The sequence below is a fragment of the Diaphorina citri genome, unplaced genomic scaffold (genome assembly GCF_000475195.1).
Source record: "Diaphorina citri unplaced genomic scaffold, Diaci psyllid genome assembly version 1.1 scaffold3686, whole genome shotgun sequence".
Classification (NCBI taxonomy): Eukaryota; Metazoa; Arthropoda; class Insecta; order Hemiptera; family Psyllidae; genus Diaphorina; species Diaphorina citri.
Window position 1 is genome coordinate 1 of NW_007381086.1, and position 15,296 is coordinate 15,296.

At 37.0% G+C, this 15,296-nt stretch overlaps 1 protein-coding gene and 1 non-coding gene across 2 annotated transcripts; both read right to left on the reverse strand.

Annotated features, from left to right (window-relative positions):
* Nucleotides 1-899: 899 nt before the first annotated feature.
* On the reverse strand, nucleotides 900-11,698 carry LOC103520491 (potassium voltage-gated channel protein Shaw-like; the record flags this gene model as incomplete). The annotated part of the gene is made up of 3 exons (XM_008485587.3): nucleotides 11,409-11,698; nucleotides 3,145-3,277; nucleotides 900-1,158 (listed from the first exon to the last, which is right to left on the reverse strand). Coding segments are annotated over exons 1-3 (586 nt in total), but the record flags the coding sequence as incomplete, so codon positions are not given.
* Nucleotides 2,743-2,832, reverse strand: Trnay-gua. The gene is given in 2 exon segments: nucleotides 2,743-2,778; nucleotides 2,796-2,832. It is a non-coding gene; the product is annotated as a tRNA-Tyr (tRNA).
* Nucleotides 11,699-15,296: the final 3,598 nt, after the last annotated feature.

The following is a 15,296-nucleotide window of genomic DNA, read 5'->3' on the forward strand; positions in this document are numbered from 1 at the left end:
TTCATCAAAGCATGAAAAGTGCTAAAAATAAACATGGAAAAATAAAACAAAAGCTAATATTCACACCTATTGGTCATGTTCAATTTTGGACCTTTGAAAGTTCAATTTTGGAATCAGTTTTTTTTTATGTACATATGTGTAACTTTTTTGACCCATTTCTTTGAGATATTTTTGCAGATTTTTCCAGAGGGGCACCAAAAATTTGTAAAACGGACCCTCTCTTATACTATAGTTCAATCAGTATTAAAGTGTGTCCAAACCTCCAAACTTAGTCGACCGGGCGTCGATCGACGAGACGAATCTTGTATGTTGTCGAGACAGTGTGGACGGTTCAGTCGACATCGATCCACGGCCGTTCGACTATGTGTTGATACACCTTTACAAATAATAATGATTAGGAGGTAAAGAAAAGGAAATACAAGTCAGTCTACCTTAGTACACAAACAGAGTGTTCATAACAGCTGCTAGAAAGCCGGAAGGAGATTGTATGTATAGTTATACTGTATAGGTATTCTGTACCATCGCTGTAATCAAGAATGAGCTTGATTGAATACATTTTAGATGGATGGATAGTAATTGTATTGTGATGCTATTAAATTAGGTACCGCCAGCCTAGTTAGCTTAGTTGGTAATGCGTCTGCCTTGTAAGCGCTAGGCCGCGGGTTCGATTCCCGCCCGGGACGGATTTTATCCTGATGGGATAATGTTCGTTCTCGGAACGGCTGGCTTTCTCCTATCCTGTCTTCCTTCTCTCTAGTTGATACTTTCAAATTACCTACATAGGTATTCTGTACCATCGCTGTAATCAAGAATGAGCTTGATTGAATACATTTTAGATGGATGGATGGATGGATGGATAGTAATTGTATTGTGATAATAATAAATTAGGTACCATCAACTTTTATAATAAATGAAAATGTATAGGTATGGGTGAAAGACTTCAGAAGAAAATAGCAATGTCGAAACAAATATTCTTACCTTAGCACCAAGGGAAGAATAGGGTTCATCAAACAGGGACCAAACTTTGGGCTTCAACCTTTGCCAGGCGTTCAAGGAGTCTTCTAGATACGCATCCTCATAACCAAACATGCGAGCTATTTCCTCTTCTGTAGGCTTCTCAGCATCTATGTCTAGCTTGTCCAGAATTGCTAAGGTAGTCTGAAATGAAACAAGAACACATTGGGAATTGAAGTGACACTACTTGTGTACATATTAAATTTATAAAACTAGTTACTAGATTACATAAAAAAAACTTCTTCTATGGTCAGCCACTCACTATCAGGTGGACCTGACAGGTAAACCTGATTAGGTTCGCCTGTCAGTTCTACCTGATAACTGATGAGCACACACACTATCAGACCTGACAGGTATACTTGATAGTGAGTGGCTGGTCCAAGTTGGAAGCACCAAATAGGGTTCCCATAACCACTGCCGAGTTAGTGTTCATATACTTACTTTTAGGGTCAACTAATATGCCAAGTTTTTGTTCTATAATTGGATGCTCTCTGACATATCTGTCTAATACTTTGCAACTAATACTAATGCCCCTTATTATCCGGACTTTTTTTTTCACTACGGATTTTTGAAATCCCTTTTTTATGTTTGTACAATTGGATGCTCTCTGACATATCTGTATAATACTTTGCAACTAATACTAATGCCCCTTATTATCCGGACTTTTTTTTTCACTACGGATTTTTGAAATCCCTTTTTTATGTTTGTAAATTCGGTTTGTTTTCAATTTTACATTTTTTACCAGAGTGAAACATAATACTTTGCAACTAATACTAATGCCCCTTATTATCCGGACTTTTTTTCACTACGGATTTTTGAAATCCCTTTTTTATGTTTGTAAATTCGGTTTGTTTTCAATTTTACATTTTTTACCAGAGTGAAACATATTTCATTTTATTCTCAGTATGATCTCTTCAACCCGCAAGCGAATTTTCGGCAGAGTCTCTCCCCCGCATTCTATTTATTATACTTATTTAATTTTAAATTTCTATAATGCATTTAACTGTCATGACTATGAAAACATGAAATGGAGATTTTGCACATTCCATGTCCTGATATTAATAAAATGTAATAGAAAATAACATCACGGAAATAACATAATTAAATGAAATTTTAAAACAGTTCAGGATTCAGGGACTTTCAGGGTGCTCTTTCTGTTGATTTTGACCATCAGGAAGATTTACTTACAAAACGGGTTATAGCGAAAAATGGTGGAGATTTTGCACATTCCATGTCCTGATATTAATAAAATGTAATAGAAAATAACATCACGGGAATAACAAAATTAAATGAAATTTTATAAAACAGATCATCAGGATTCAGGGACTTTCAGGGTGCTCTTTCTGTTGATTTTGACCATCAGGAAGATTTACTTACAAAACGGGTTATAGCGAAAAATGTTCGGTACCTGCCTATGTGCCTATTATTATTTTTAGGTCTATAACCATTTGGCCGTTATTAAAAGATAAGACTCTATCTACTAGTTTTATGATCCAAAATGACGTCAGCACTTGGCTTTTTATACCTTTTTTAAGGTTTCTAAAATTTATAGCCCAGATAAGCCTCATAATTATTACTTTGTTTGCATTAAAATGTCATAAAATGATAATTATGAAAACAATGTACATTTCGTTATCTATCGTTGACATGTAGCTCTTAGGTAGTTCCATATTAGTAGGTGCCTGTATTAAAAAAAAAAAAAAAATGAAAATTGTAGAAAAAATTTGTTCCTTCGGGCCGGATTTGAACCAGCGACCTATGGATTTCAATACTTCAGAATACTACAGTCCACCGCTCTACCAACTGAGCTACCGAAGGATGAATACAAATGGGCACAAATAGCACCTATAAACGCCAGTGTACCTACCTAATGTAACACTTTCACCTATGACATTATAAAACTGATATAACATTATCATATCTACGTACAGTATACATAAATATTACACAAGACATAAGACACGTGATTATAAAAATACTGATAGCCTTGGTTTTAAATGGTGAATATATCAGCTGTTATCACAGACATGTGGCCAAATGAAAATTTACACTGCTAGATTTACTACTCCCTACAGTCCTGCAACTTACAACTCATTCATTATTTATTTCATTGATAAAAACTGTCATTACCTGCGTATCACGATGAATGCTGTACGTTGACCAGCAGCAAGGCTCTACTTGGTTCGAGTCCAGGCCCCAAAATTCTAGCTCCTCCTCAAACAGTGGTCCGCATACATTTGTCGGGTAATGAAGTTTTCCAGTCCTGAAAGCAAAGTGGGGTTATAGTACTTGTGTGCTAAAACTGCCAACTGCCAACAATACGAGTGTAACATATATAGATGCAAAAAAGCACCAAAATATGTAGTTTATTTTAGGGAGCTATATCGGAGAAACAGACAAACATACCGTATATCCCCCGAACAGACAACTTCCGAACTGAGTCTGTCAGACCGTCTGAGAGACCTAGGTCTGAAGCTTTTCCACACGTTCCAACACGACGGTCTGAGCGTAACACATTTTTACTTTCCTTATCCTATAGGAAGGAAAGTAATGTAATCGGGTCAAATTTTCGGTGGTCAGTTTTTAGTGCCAGAAAACGTTTTGAGGTCCCTAAGAGCCTAAATACAAAGTTTCAGCCATTGGTCCGTGTGTGTGTCTGTCTGTAAACAAGATATCTCGAGAACGGTAAGAGCTAGGGACTTGAAATTTGGTCTGTCAAATATGACAAGGATGAGACACGAAACTTTTGGTTAAGATCGATGCAACGCTTGGCGGCATTTCGACCGCTTTTTGGCGGTTTTCGGTGTAATTCAATAATATCTCAGGAACGGTATGAGCCAGAGACTTGAAATTTGGTATGTAGTCCACAAACAAGACAAGGATGCAACACAAAACGTTTGGTTAAGATAGGTGCTGCGGTTGGCAGTAATTTGACCGCTTTTTGGCGGTTTTCAGCGATACTGATTAAACGGTTAGAGATATTGTAAAAGTTACAATAGAACAACGCCCAACTAAGCATAATTCAATAGGATAAGGAAAGTCGTGTGATGTTCACACCAGATTTTTATTCTCTATGTTTATATTGCCCTTTATGCCCTTTATAGTAATAATTGTCCCGTCTCGTCTGTCCGTCCAGGATTTTCTGTGACAAGAATTAGAGCTTTTTTGTGTGTGCTAAAACTGCTAACAATACGAGTGTAACATAATTATGTAGATGCAAAAAAGCACCAAAATATGTAGTTTATTTTATGGAGCTATATCGGAGAAACAGACAAACATACCGTATATCCCCCGAACAGACAACTTCCGAACTGAGTCTGTCAGACCGTCTGAGAGACCTAGGTCTGAAGCTTTTCCGCACGTTCCGACACGACGGTCTGAGCGTAACACATTTTTACTTTCCTTATCCTATAGGAAGGAAAGTAGATAATGTAATCGGGTCAAATTTTCGATGGTCAGTTTTTAGTGCCAGAACACGTTGCACGGGAAATCTAACACAAAGCCACGAGGATGTTTTGGAATCTGTTCAAATTTTCAGGGTGTCAAATTCTCGGAAATTTTATATTGCGTACTTTCGGTTCTGGGACTTTTTAGTCCTATGCTGGCAGTATAAACAAGGTAAACAAAAATCGAAACGATTTTTTGGCGACTAAAGCCACGTGAATACTTGCGATAAATGTGGAAGTGTGAACTTAGATCAGGTGATGTTTGTGTAATATTTCATAGGAAGAAAAAACATTCTTTCATTTCATTTTTGGTATCTTCTCTTGACAGGAAGATGGGATCATCAAGGCAAGCAGGCAAGAGATGGCAATAGATCCGGAAAAATGTGAACCATACTAAGCTCAAGATAGGTAGAAAAGATTGGTGTGCATCCGTGGAATCACAGATAGAAGTAAGTAATTACACGAGGTACCTACCTTCTTTTCTATTTCGATACACGTGAATTGCATTTATGCGTATTGCGTACATATACGTGTCAGCTTAGGCAAAAGAATCTGAGTGAGGTCTCTACTAGTATTTACCTACATTAATAGGTAATACCTTTCTTAGGGTGTTTTATTTAGGTAACCAGGTAAGTATAACCTCTGTAAGGAGTGTAAGGTCCTAGAACACCATAGGTATACTGCAAAGGAAAACCTACACAAAATGTTCCCATCATAATGTGGTTAACATTAACTCTTTTCAACGTCTGTTGAAGACGTGCCATTTAAAATTTAAATTTGTGTAATATTTCATAGGAAGAAAAAACATTCTTTCATTTCATTTTTGGTACCTATCTTCTCTTGACAGGAAGATGGGATCATCAAGGCAAGCAGGCAAGAGATGGCAATAGATCCGGAAAAAATGTGAACCATACTAGCTCAAGATAGGTAGAAAAGATTGGTGTGCGTCCGTGGAATCACAGATAGAAGTAAGTAATTACACGAGGTACCTCCTTTTCTATTTCGTTACACGTGAATTGCATTTATGCGTATTGCGTACATATACGTGTCAGCTTAGGCAAAAGAATCTGAGTGAGGTCTCTACTAGTATGTACCTATTGTATACCTACATTAATAGGTAATACCTTTCTTAGGGTGTTTTATTTAGGTAACTAGGTAAGTATAACCTCTGTAAGGAGTGTAAGGTCCTAGAACACCATATAGGTATACTGCAAAGGAAAACCTACACAAAATGTTCCCATCATAATGTGGTTAACATTAACTCTTTTCAACGTCTGTTGAAGACGTTGAAAAAAAGTGAAGCTGAATGCAACATGGGGTTAAAAAAACTGCATTCAAAAAGCTTTACCATGTCTAGGTACATTACACATGGCATTTGAATGAAAGCTTTCTCATTTAATTCGCGGTTTTTCCCCCTTTTTTTCATGATGAGAAAATTTTGACAGGTGTCTCACTGTCTCTCATAACGTAGGTATCTAAAAGCTTTTATTTTTACATTTACGTATACTTTTTGTACATCCCTACCCAAGTAGATACCTTAGGTACCTACCAACATACTTTACCTGCCTAATATTCAACTCGAAAACAAGGGAACGTTAGAGACGTTCTGAATTCACATTAGAATTTTTCCTGGTGATTCAACATAATATTATCCGTAATTTTCATTTCGCATTCGGTTACATATTCCTATGTAGGAAATTAGGGATTACACTTTCTTTTAAAGAAGTTTGATAGAGGGAACTGTAACTGCTAAGGTCTTATCGTTCCGTAATCGAATCAATTTAGGAGTGTGGTTAATCCATGGCCTGCGCTTATTTGCTATGCAGAAGGTCCGGGTTTGATGCCCCCCAAATTGAGAAGATTTTTGTCTTGTCCATCTAGCAATTTAACATTAACAGGAGATTGATATTGAGATGTACCTACATGCATTTTTTATGAGATAAACATATTATCCCCCACAAAAACACAAATGTGAAAAAAAAGGCCAAGTTCCTATCCAAAAATGTCGGCCTATAAAAGTGGTGAGGTCAGAAAATAAAGGCCAAGTCTGCATTCCCAGTTTTTCGTGCCTTATGTATCTTAATTCCTTCATCCTTCTCTCAGTTTCAACTTGGCTATGTTTTCTCTTCGGATTTCACGTTTAATTATTTATTTATACTACCCCCTCCAACATGGGTATGAGTATTTATTGCACATAGAAATTGAATTTTTAAACCCAATAAAACGTTTTATACCCAATAAAGCGGCGCACTATTAAACTGTTGAAATAATCAGGGAACTATCCTTGTCCTATTACCTCCGTCGAGAGACTCAATAAAGAACTAAGTATAGTGTATACCTATTTGGGTAGGTATAGCTATACCTGCCTACATATATTTCAATCTTCAATGCTTTTAAACCCTTATTTTTAAAGCAGTTGCCTCCCTTCATCTCTCCTTTGATCTTCTTTTTCGTCCATCTCCTTCTTCCCTCTTATTCACCTCCTGGTCCACTCTCTTGTTTTATCACCTTTCTTCATTGAACAAACAGTTCCTTTTTTCTCTCCTCTCTGACCTCATTCGCACTTGCCGTGAGTTTCATCCGATTTTTTCCCGAACGTCCTGCAGACGATGTACTTTAAATGTGTTGCCACTATACACACGACACGATATTTTTCCGAAAGACACAAATTAATGTCCTGTTGGTAGACAATGTAATTTGAATGAGAGTGTTCCCCATACAAACGACACGATTTTATTACCCCAAGGACAAGTGTTCCCACGACACGATTTTTTCCCGCAGGACACAAAACATGCGTGTAGGCAATGTAATAAAATTTGCATGAGAGTGTTCATACTACACATGACACGATTTTTTTACCGAACGACACAAGGGGGAACGAGCTCGCCCGTAATCCCACATCCGTATATCACGTCCAGTTTTCATCCCGGTCAGGTATGTTCTATCAAAGCGGACAATTATTGTGGCGATTAATACACCCAAGTGGTTTGCTTCAATAAACTTCGGCCTGGTGAAGCATAATACCCGATATACAAGAGCACATTAGGTACATAACTAACCCAACATTATTGCGTTTTCCTAATGCATCAGAAAAATTTGAACCAATTGATATAGAAAATAGAGGGGGGGGGGACAGAATAGAACCGCCTAGGCCTAGACTAAACATTGTGGACACTTATACTTGTCTTGTCTTGTATCTATACCTACTGTGTCTGATGAAGTCAACGTCAAGTGACAGAATATAATAAATTGGATTTCTGGAAAAAGCAGAGCAGACAGACAGGCTAACCAATAATGAAATTTTATACTCCATCTGACATGATATTTGCCTAGCAAGAGGAGGAAATGTACTACAAACTACAAGTCTTTTGTGAAGGAGATACGAGTATGTAGGTATGTACCTATTAGGTATGTAAGTAGTACCCTTGATATTCTTCTATTTTTGGTATTACCTACTTGGTAATTTCCATCACAATATGAATAGTTTTAGTTAAGCATGAGCATTAACAAGTTGGTTAAAAAACCTATAGGAAATAGGTTTACCATATGGGAATTCAACTCGCGATTTTCGATAATGGGTAAGAGCACATCGCCACCACGGGGAATTCGTCATATATATTCCGCACACATAACTACCGATCCCATAACCCGTATGTTCATAATCCAGGCAACTAATGTACAAACCCAAGTCATACCTAATTACGAGCTCTCACAATGGGACTTTATACCGAGAAGATGGGAATTTATGCGGGAAAAAAAGTGGAATTTATAGCGGAATTAACATCGGGATGGGAAAAAATACGAGCGGTGTACTCAATTTTATACTTTATTGCAGTTTTTACTACTCGGGAGAACTACTCATTTGTACTCTTTACAGCAGTTTTCCCTTGTTGAACATTATTAATGTTTTCCCTCTTGTGTAGTAAAGCTGTTGGAAATAATTACCCTCCAAGCATCAGTCAACTTGGAAACCAGACAAGGCCAAGATGGAAGCTTCAAGATATTCTAAATTCAATGCAGTAATTTTATTAATGTCTCTTCATCGCTTTCAGTTCGTAGCAATGAAACAACTGCTACTTGGACTTGTCTGTGTCGTAGCGTGCTCATCCGGTGGTATGTCCCTCAGCAGAAGAACGAAAAGAGACACTATTATACATTTAGGTGCTGTGTGGAACACGTTTTGAGGTCCCTAAGAGCCTAAATACAAAGTTTCAGCCATTGGTCCGTGTGTGTGTCTGTCTCTCTGTAAACAAGATATCTCGAGAACGGTAAGAACTAGGGACTTGAAATTTGGTATGCAACTGTCAAATGTGACAAGGATGAGACACGAAACTTTTGGTTAAGATCAATGCAACGCTTGGCGGCATTTCGATCGCTTTTTGGCGGTTTTCGGTGTAATTCAATAATATCTCAGGAACGGTATGAGCCAGAGACTTGAAATTTGGTATGTAGTCCACAAAAATTGGGTCAACACAACACCAGAAAGTATACCGTGGAAATATTTTCGAAATACGAGTACCTACAATTTTTCTCCTTTAGGTACTGTCAGCATAATGGGACTTCTGGGTCCAAACTGACAGTATAAATAAGGCACTACTTAGAATCATACTTTTCTAATACATACATACCTATTTCATTTCTCTATAATATTTTCTCAAATTTTCCTCCTTTCCCAACTCTCTTTCTCTTTACTTTAAAATTCTCAGTTAAAAGAAGCTGGAAATCTGAAAAACAACTATGAAAAAATTAAACGAGCACTTCTTTCTTTATAAACGGAAATGCCAGTTCCTCCTTTAAATGTTTCACTTTATTCATAAGGAAACCTCCGCGCTTAATAAATAAGAACAGTTTATTAACAAAGATTAAAGTACTCTTTTTACGCTCGAAGCTTCTCTGGGAAAACAAGGCCAAGATGGAAGCTTCAAGACATTCTAAATTCAGCAATGCAGTAATTTTATTAATGTTTCTTCATCGCTTTCAGTTCGTAGCAATGAAACAACTGCTACTTGGACTTGTCTGTGTCGTAGCGTGCTCATCCGGTGGTATGTCCCTCAGCAGAAGAACGAAAAGAGACACTATTATACATTTAGGTGCTGTGTGGTTGGGTCAACACAACACCAGAAAGTAAACCGTGGAAATATTTTCGAAATACGAGTACAATTTTTCTCCTTTAGGTACTGTCAGCATAATGGGACTTCTGGGTCCAAACTGACAGTATAAATAAGGCACTACTTAGAATCATACTTTTCTAATACTACATACATATTTCATTTCTCTATAATATTTTCTCAATTTTTCCTCCTTTCTCAACTTTCTGTCTCTTTACTTTAAAATTCTCAGTTAAAAGAAGCTGGAAATCTGAAAAACAACTATGAAAAAAATTAAACGAGCACTTCTTTCTTCATAAACGGAAATGCCAGTTCCTCCTTTAAATGTTTCACTTTATGCATAAGGAAACCTCCGCGCTTAATAAATAAGAACAGTTTATTAACAAAGATTAAAGTACTCTTTTTACGCTCGAAGCTTCTCTGGGAAGCTTTCCTCTTCCTATATTTATACCCCCCACACATGTACACTGTGATGGCAGGGTTAAAGGGTTTCTAGTAAAATGCCTGGTATCATTAGTCATCTTGGTACTTACAATTCAGAATACATCCTCAGTCCAATCCATACATTTTCTGTACTATAAATGCCATCCTCAAAATCCCGCCATTGTCTAGCGCGTACACTGTGATGGCACAGTTAAAGGGTTTCTAGTAAAATGCCTGGTATCATTAGTCATCTCGATACCTACTTACAATTCAGAATACATCCTCAGTCCAATCCATACATTTTCTGTACTATAAATGCCATCCTCAAAATCCCGCCATTGTCTAGCGCAAAATAATATAAAATGTTCTTTCCCGACAAAATGAGCCTTTCTTTTGAAAAATATGAAGTCTACAACAGGCCTTTGTTCGTTGGTTCTTTTGATGTGGTTTGAAAGGTTTCTTTCAGCGTTGTCTGCTATAAGAGTGCTATACGTTCTGTTACTGCTTGCAATAAGGCTGTCTGTACCTTCCTTTTTGTACAGCTATAGACTGATCACTACTTTGACAAAGTCTTGTAGGTCTTATGTATCCACTTATAACAGCTATACTTGTACAATGGTGTGGTACAACTTTTTTTTTTAGTAGTAGCCTACTGCTGGAGTAAAGGGACTTTTCAGTCCTATGCGAACAGAATATAAGCACTATTATTATTTCCTCTTCTAGTAAATTGCTAATATGTATAAAAAATCCAATATAGAAAGTTAGAAACAGTATCCACTCCACCACGTGCATTGCGGATTATTTTCAAAAACTTCATTCAGGAACTAATCTCACATGAGTAAAGTCAGCTTTGAGAACTAATCTACTTAGTTTAATACGCTTCATATTTGCCCCTATGATCTTCAGAATGCAGAAGATTCCTGTATCATATTCCGTATACCTCGTTAGATATTCAATCTCGCCTCTTCCAACTAAAAGATACGTTTAGGGGTAAAGTTTTGAAAGGCGCACGCTATATGCAGTACGTAATAAAATGTAAATGGCCCAAGTTGGAGTTTGATTAAGGGCAGTCGGCTGAATAACTTTTTTAAGCAACCTAATCTACCCTCGCGTATTCTGAAGTGAATGCCTCCTCCTATAACTCTATCTCCTTACCTGTTTATTTAGAATTTCGGAGGAGAAATATACAACTCTAACCCACATTATTTTATACGCCAAAGTCCAAAATCAGTAGCTACAGAGGGAATTGGGTCTTCAATGAAATGGAGCCATCTTCTCTTACATATTTTCTCAAAGACCTGTGGTCTAATCCAAGGAAACTGTAACGGAACACATATTTCCTCAAGGAGCAAAATTAACATTATAGCTTTCTTTAAAAAAAAATGTATGTAGCTAAAGTTAATCCAAGAAAACTCACCTATAGTAGTTTAATATTTGAGCAAATACACCAGGGTGGCGGTCGAAGAAGTATTCGTTAAGGATGGGGTCGTAATTGGCCAGCGCTTCTGTCAGGCGCGAGAGTCTCGTGGCCGGAATCTTCTTCAGTGTCGCCTTGTACGTTTCGTAGCGGATGCCTCCTACGTTGAGTATGATGCGGTGCTCCCCGTCCATACTGGGTGATCACATCCTGGTCAACTTGCCGATCCTGGGCCGAGGGAGGATGTCATGGCCGCCGACGGCTTGCACGGACTGGGGTACCGAAGGGGAGATCTGAAATCAGAAGAGGAATATGTCTCGTGAAAATCATTCTGAAGCGTTTGGCATTTAGAATCTTTCACTTCAACATTCTGGGATTCTTTGGGCTGTTGCTCCCGATATTGACGTACCTATATGGTAAAAAATTATAATATTGTCCCTTTCTAAAGAAGATAGCCATTTTCCTAGAAATTATCTGAATAATATTTGAAGTAAGTAGTAAATAAGATTAATTACAAGTTCTTTAGTATCAGGCATTGATCCTGCTAGTATCAGGAGTTCAGGAGGCAATCAACCTAGGCTTAATTACGTCGGGAGCAAAATAATAGACAGGAAATTCATAGAGACGAAGAAGTTTGCAATATCTTTGAAATTTTGTTTCAGATACTTACTTTTCGCTGTTTGCCGAACACTAATAAAATTATAATCCCTTTGAAACAGCTCCATCATTTACGATTCTCTTCTAGATAAATGAACACAAAGTGATTTCAAGTTTGTGAAATAATTAATAGCTTTTGATAATATTCCTTTGATATTGCCAGCGGAGTGAGTAGCTCCTGCGTCCCGGCTTAATCTTCCTTCAAACCTTGTCTTTTGTTCTACTACTTTCTGCTTGGTAATAAATGGTAAGCTAGAAAGATGTGTGCCTCGTGGAAAATCATTTTATATTTATTTTTAGTAAAATTTGGAAGAGTTGGTTTTCAAACTAACAAATAATTTCCCCTTTTATTTTTAAATCTAATCTTTTTATGCTCGAAATGCATGCCTATACCTTGTTTATATACTACCAGCAGTTTGGTACTTACCTACTAAAAAAAAGTCCCTTCCCAGAAAGTTACTTGTATTACCTATGTAAGTTATGTATGTAGTATACTATGTATGTGTACCTTTGTATGTATCAGTATATTCCATAGATACGCGTGGTGCTATCCATTCTAATCCTATTTACTTCAAGCACCATTATTTGCTAACTCTTGTGGCAAAAGTTTCGTACGTGTACCCTCTTTTTTTGCTTCCAATTATTTTGTTTCCCAAATGTTCTAATCTTTGTTCGGAGATACCTAGAATGTGTTTTTGTTACTGGATTTGACCGCTTGCAGATCTGTAGATGTTGCTCGTATTTTTTGTGATATTTCATCTCATTCAAAATTTAGACGGTTAAGGATTAGGGACCGTTCAGAAAGTTTACCTACAGGTTCTTCTGTGTATGTGTTCAAAGAAGGAAAAACCGTCTGTTTCCCTTGAACCTAAGTTATAACCTTTTTTTATTATTCTTTCCTCCTTTATTTTCTTTGAAAAGAACCTACACGATGACCTTAGCCAAAACCAAAAGACTGAGAAGCGATGTACCACGTCAAATACTAATATTTAACATAGAGCATTTGAGGATCGCCAAGCATCAAAGTCCTTCTCAACTTATAGTAGGTACTCCTCGCTAATTAGGTATTTCGCCTTGTCTTGAACTTCAACCACCAACCTCCAAATTCGACGTCCACCGCGCTATCCACTACACCACTGGGGTTTGTCTATAATATTTTTACGAGCATCGTTTTATCTATCTTTGCTATAGATTCACACAAAATAAATATTGAGTGAATAATATTTGTCTACATTATATAATATAAAAAAAGGTACATATACAAAGTTTTATAATTTTGTTTACTTCTCTCAGATTTCCTTCATCGATTCAGGAAGAAAAAAAAAACTTCAGTGCTGCTATTTATTTCCCTCGAATGTTCAGTTTTATTATTTTGTTTATGAACGGTACCGATATCTAATAAAATCATTTAACCGGTGAAATGGAATGTAATGTAACGGCACTGACGACGTACCAGTGGCGGAGTTAGTGTAAAAACTGGATTTCCACTAGAGTGCATAAACCTATAGGAAATAGGTTTACCATATGGGAATTCAACTCGCGATTTTCGATAATGGGTAAGAGCACATCGCCACCACGGGGAATTCGTCATATATATTCCGCACACATAACTACCGATCCCATAACCCGTATGTTCATAATCCAGGCAACTAATGTACAAACCCAAGTCATACCTAATTACGCACTGACGACGTACCAGTGGCGGAGTTAGTGTAAAAACTGGATTTCCACTAGAGTGCATATTATCAAGAAAAGACCGCTTTACCATAGTGCATAGGTGCAGCTCACATTATAGTCAAAATATTCAATAATATACATGTGGCACATCCACCAAATTAATAAGTAGATCGATTGATTGTTTGAGTAGGAAGAAAGAGCTTTGTTAGCTATTATTTTCACAATATGTAACTGAATATCGGTAGGTCCCTATCTACTTCGTGAAAACCACTGGGACACATGGGCTGATGTGATGTGAAGACAAAAGGTTTTTTTTTACTAGAATAATAACTGCGAGAGTAATAGAGGGGATGATAGAAGGGACTAATACAGTTGGAAGGCCACCCCTCGACTACATAAAGCAGATCATGAGAGAATTCCACTAGGTAAGAACATCTGCTATACTTTATGTAGCGTTTTCATTCATTTTCCTTTTAATGTTGTTTGCTCGCAACAGACGAAGTAAAATACACAGAACAAGCAGTTAGTAGCTCGTTATAAGATCTCATTATTCTTGAATTCAGTGGGAGCAAAAAAGCACATTGCTTCCGCATTATTGTCTACGCAGCTTCCTGTGCAACTACCAGGGGGTTCGGCAGGAAGAGAAGAGATTTTCCAAAGTGAAAGCTGCAATATGACAGGAAAAAGTTCAAGTCTAGAAACAGTTTCAGAAGGAATGTAAATAGTTCTAGGCAAGTTTTTTTTAACTTTTATTGCCTGTAAAACTTATTGTAATTTAATGTGCCTACAAGCTTTTCTTGACTCTAGGTATAAAATAAATCTATAGATAAAAGGCCATCTTCTTTAACTATCCAACCAACACGTTTAATTGGGTTTCAATATCCCTACTTTTTAAATTCCCTACACCTACAGGTGCGGTGGCAGGTAAGGAACTAAGTTTTGTTTTGAAACCTATAATAAGTACTCGTACATGGGTAATAATTATGTATTTGTTATAAATCTACTGTACAGCTTCCTCCTTTGCCAAATTTTATGTAAGTTCGAGTGAGGGAATAGGTACTATGTTCTCAAACTTTGCCTTTTAAAGTAATTTACAGCCTGAAGATGTTCTGCGTTTGTTTACACTTGTTTTTCGCGCTCTTTTCATTCTTGTTTTCAACTCATTTTCTCGCTTAATATTTCTCGTGACTTCCTGCAGTACTTGTGACGTTTCTAAAGTGACAATACTTAGCAAATTATTGTTTCTCATTCAGGTCTGCAACTTTGGAAAATTCTTTCATTCTTTGACTCGTATATTTTACTAAAAATACTTATAACCGGACTTATTTTCATAACTGAGCATACTTAAACTTCGGTAGATAAAAAATAGAGAGCTTCGCTCACTGTAAATCACCAACGACGCCACAACAAAGGTGTATCTGAAATGGTTAACTCGAAAACATACTTACCTTATTTATAAATGGAGGTTGGGAAAAGTTGATGATGTAACCTTTTTCAAAAGGAGAAAAAAAAGCATACGAAGAAAAACAACAAAGGTGGTTTAAAGAAACACAT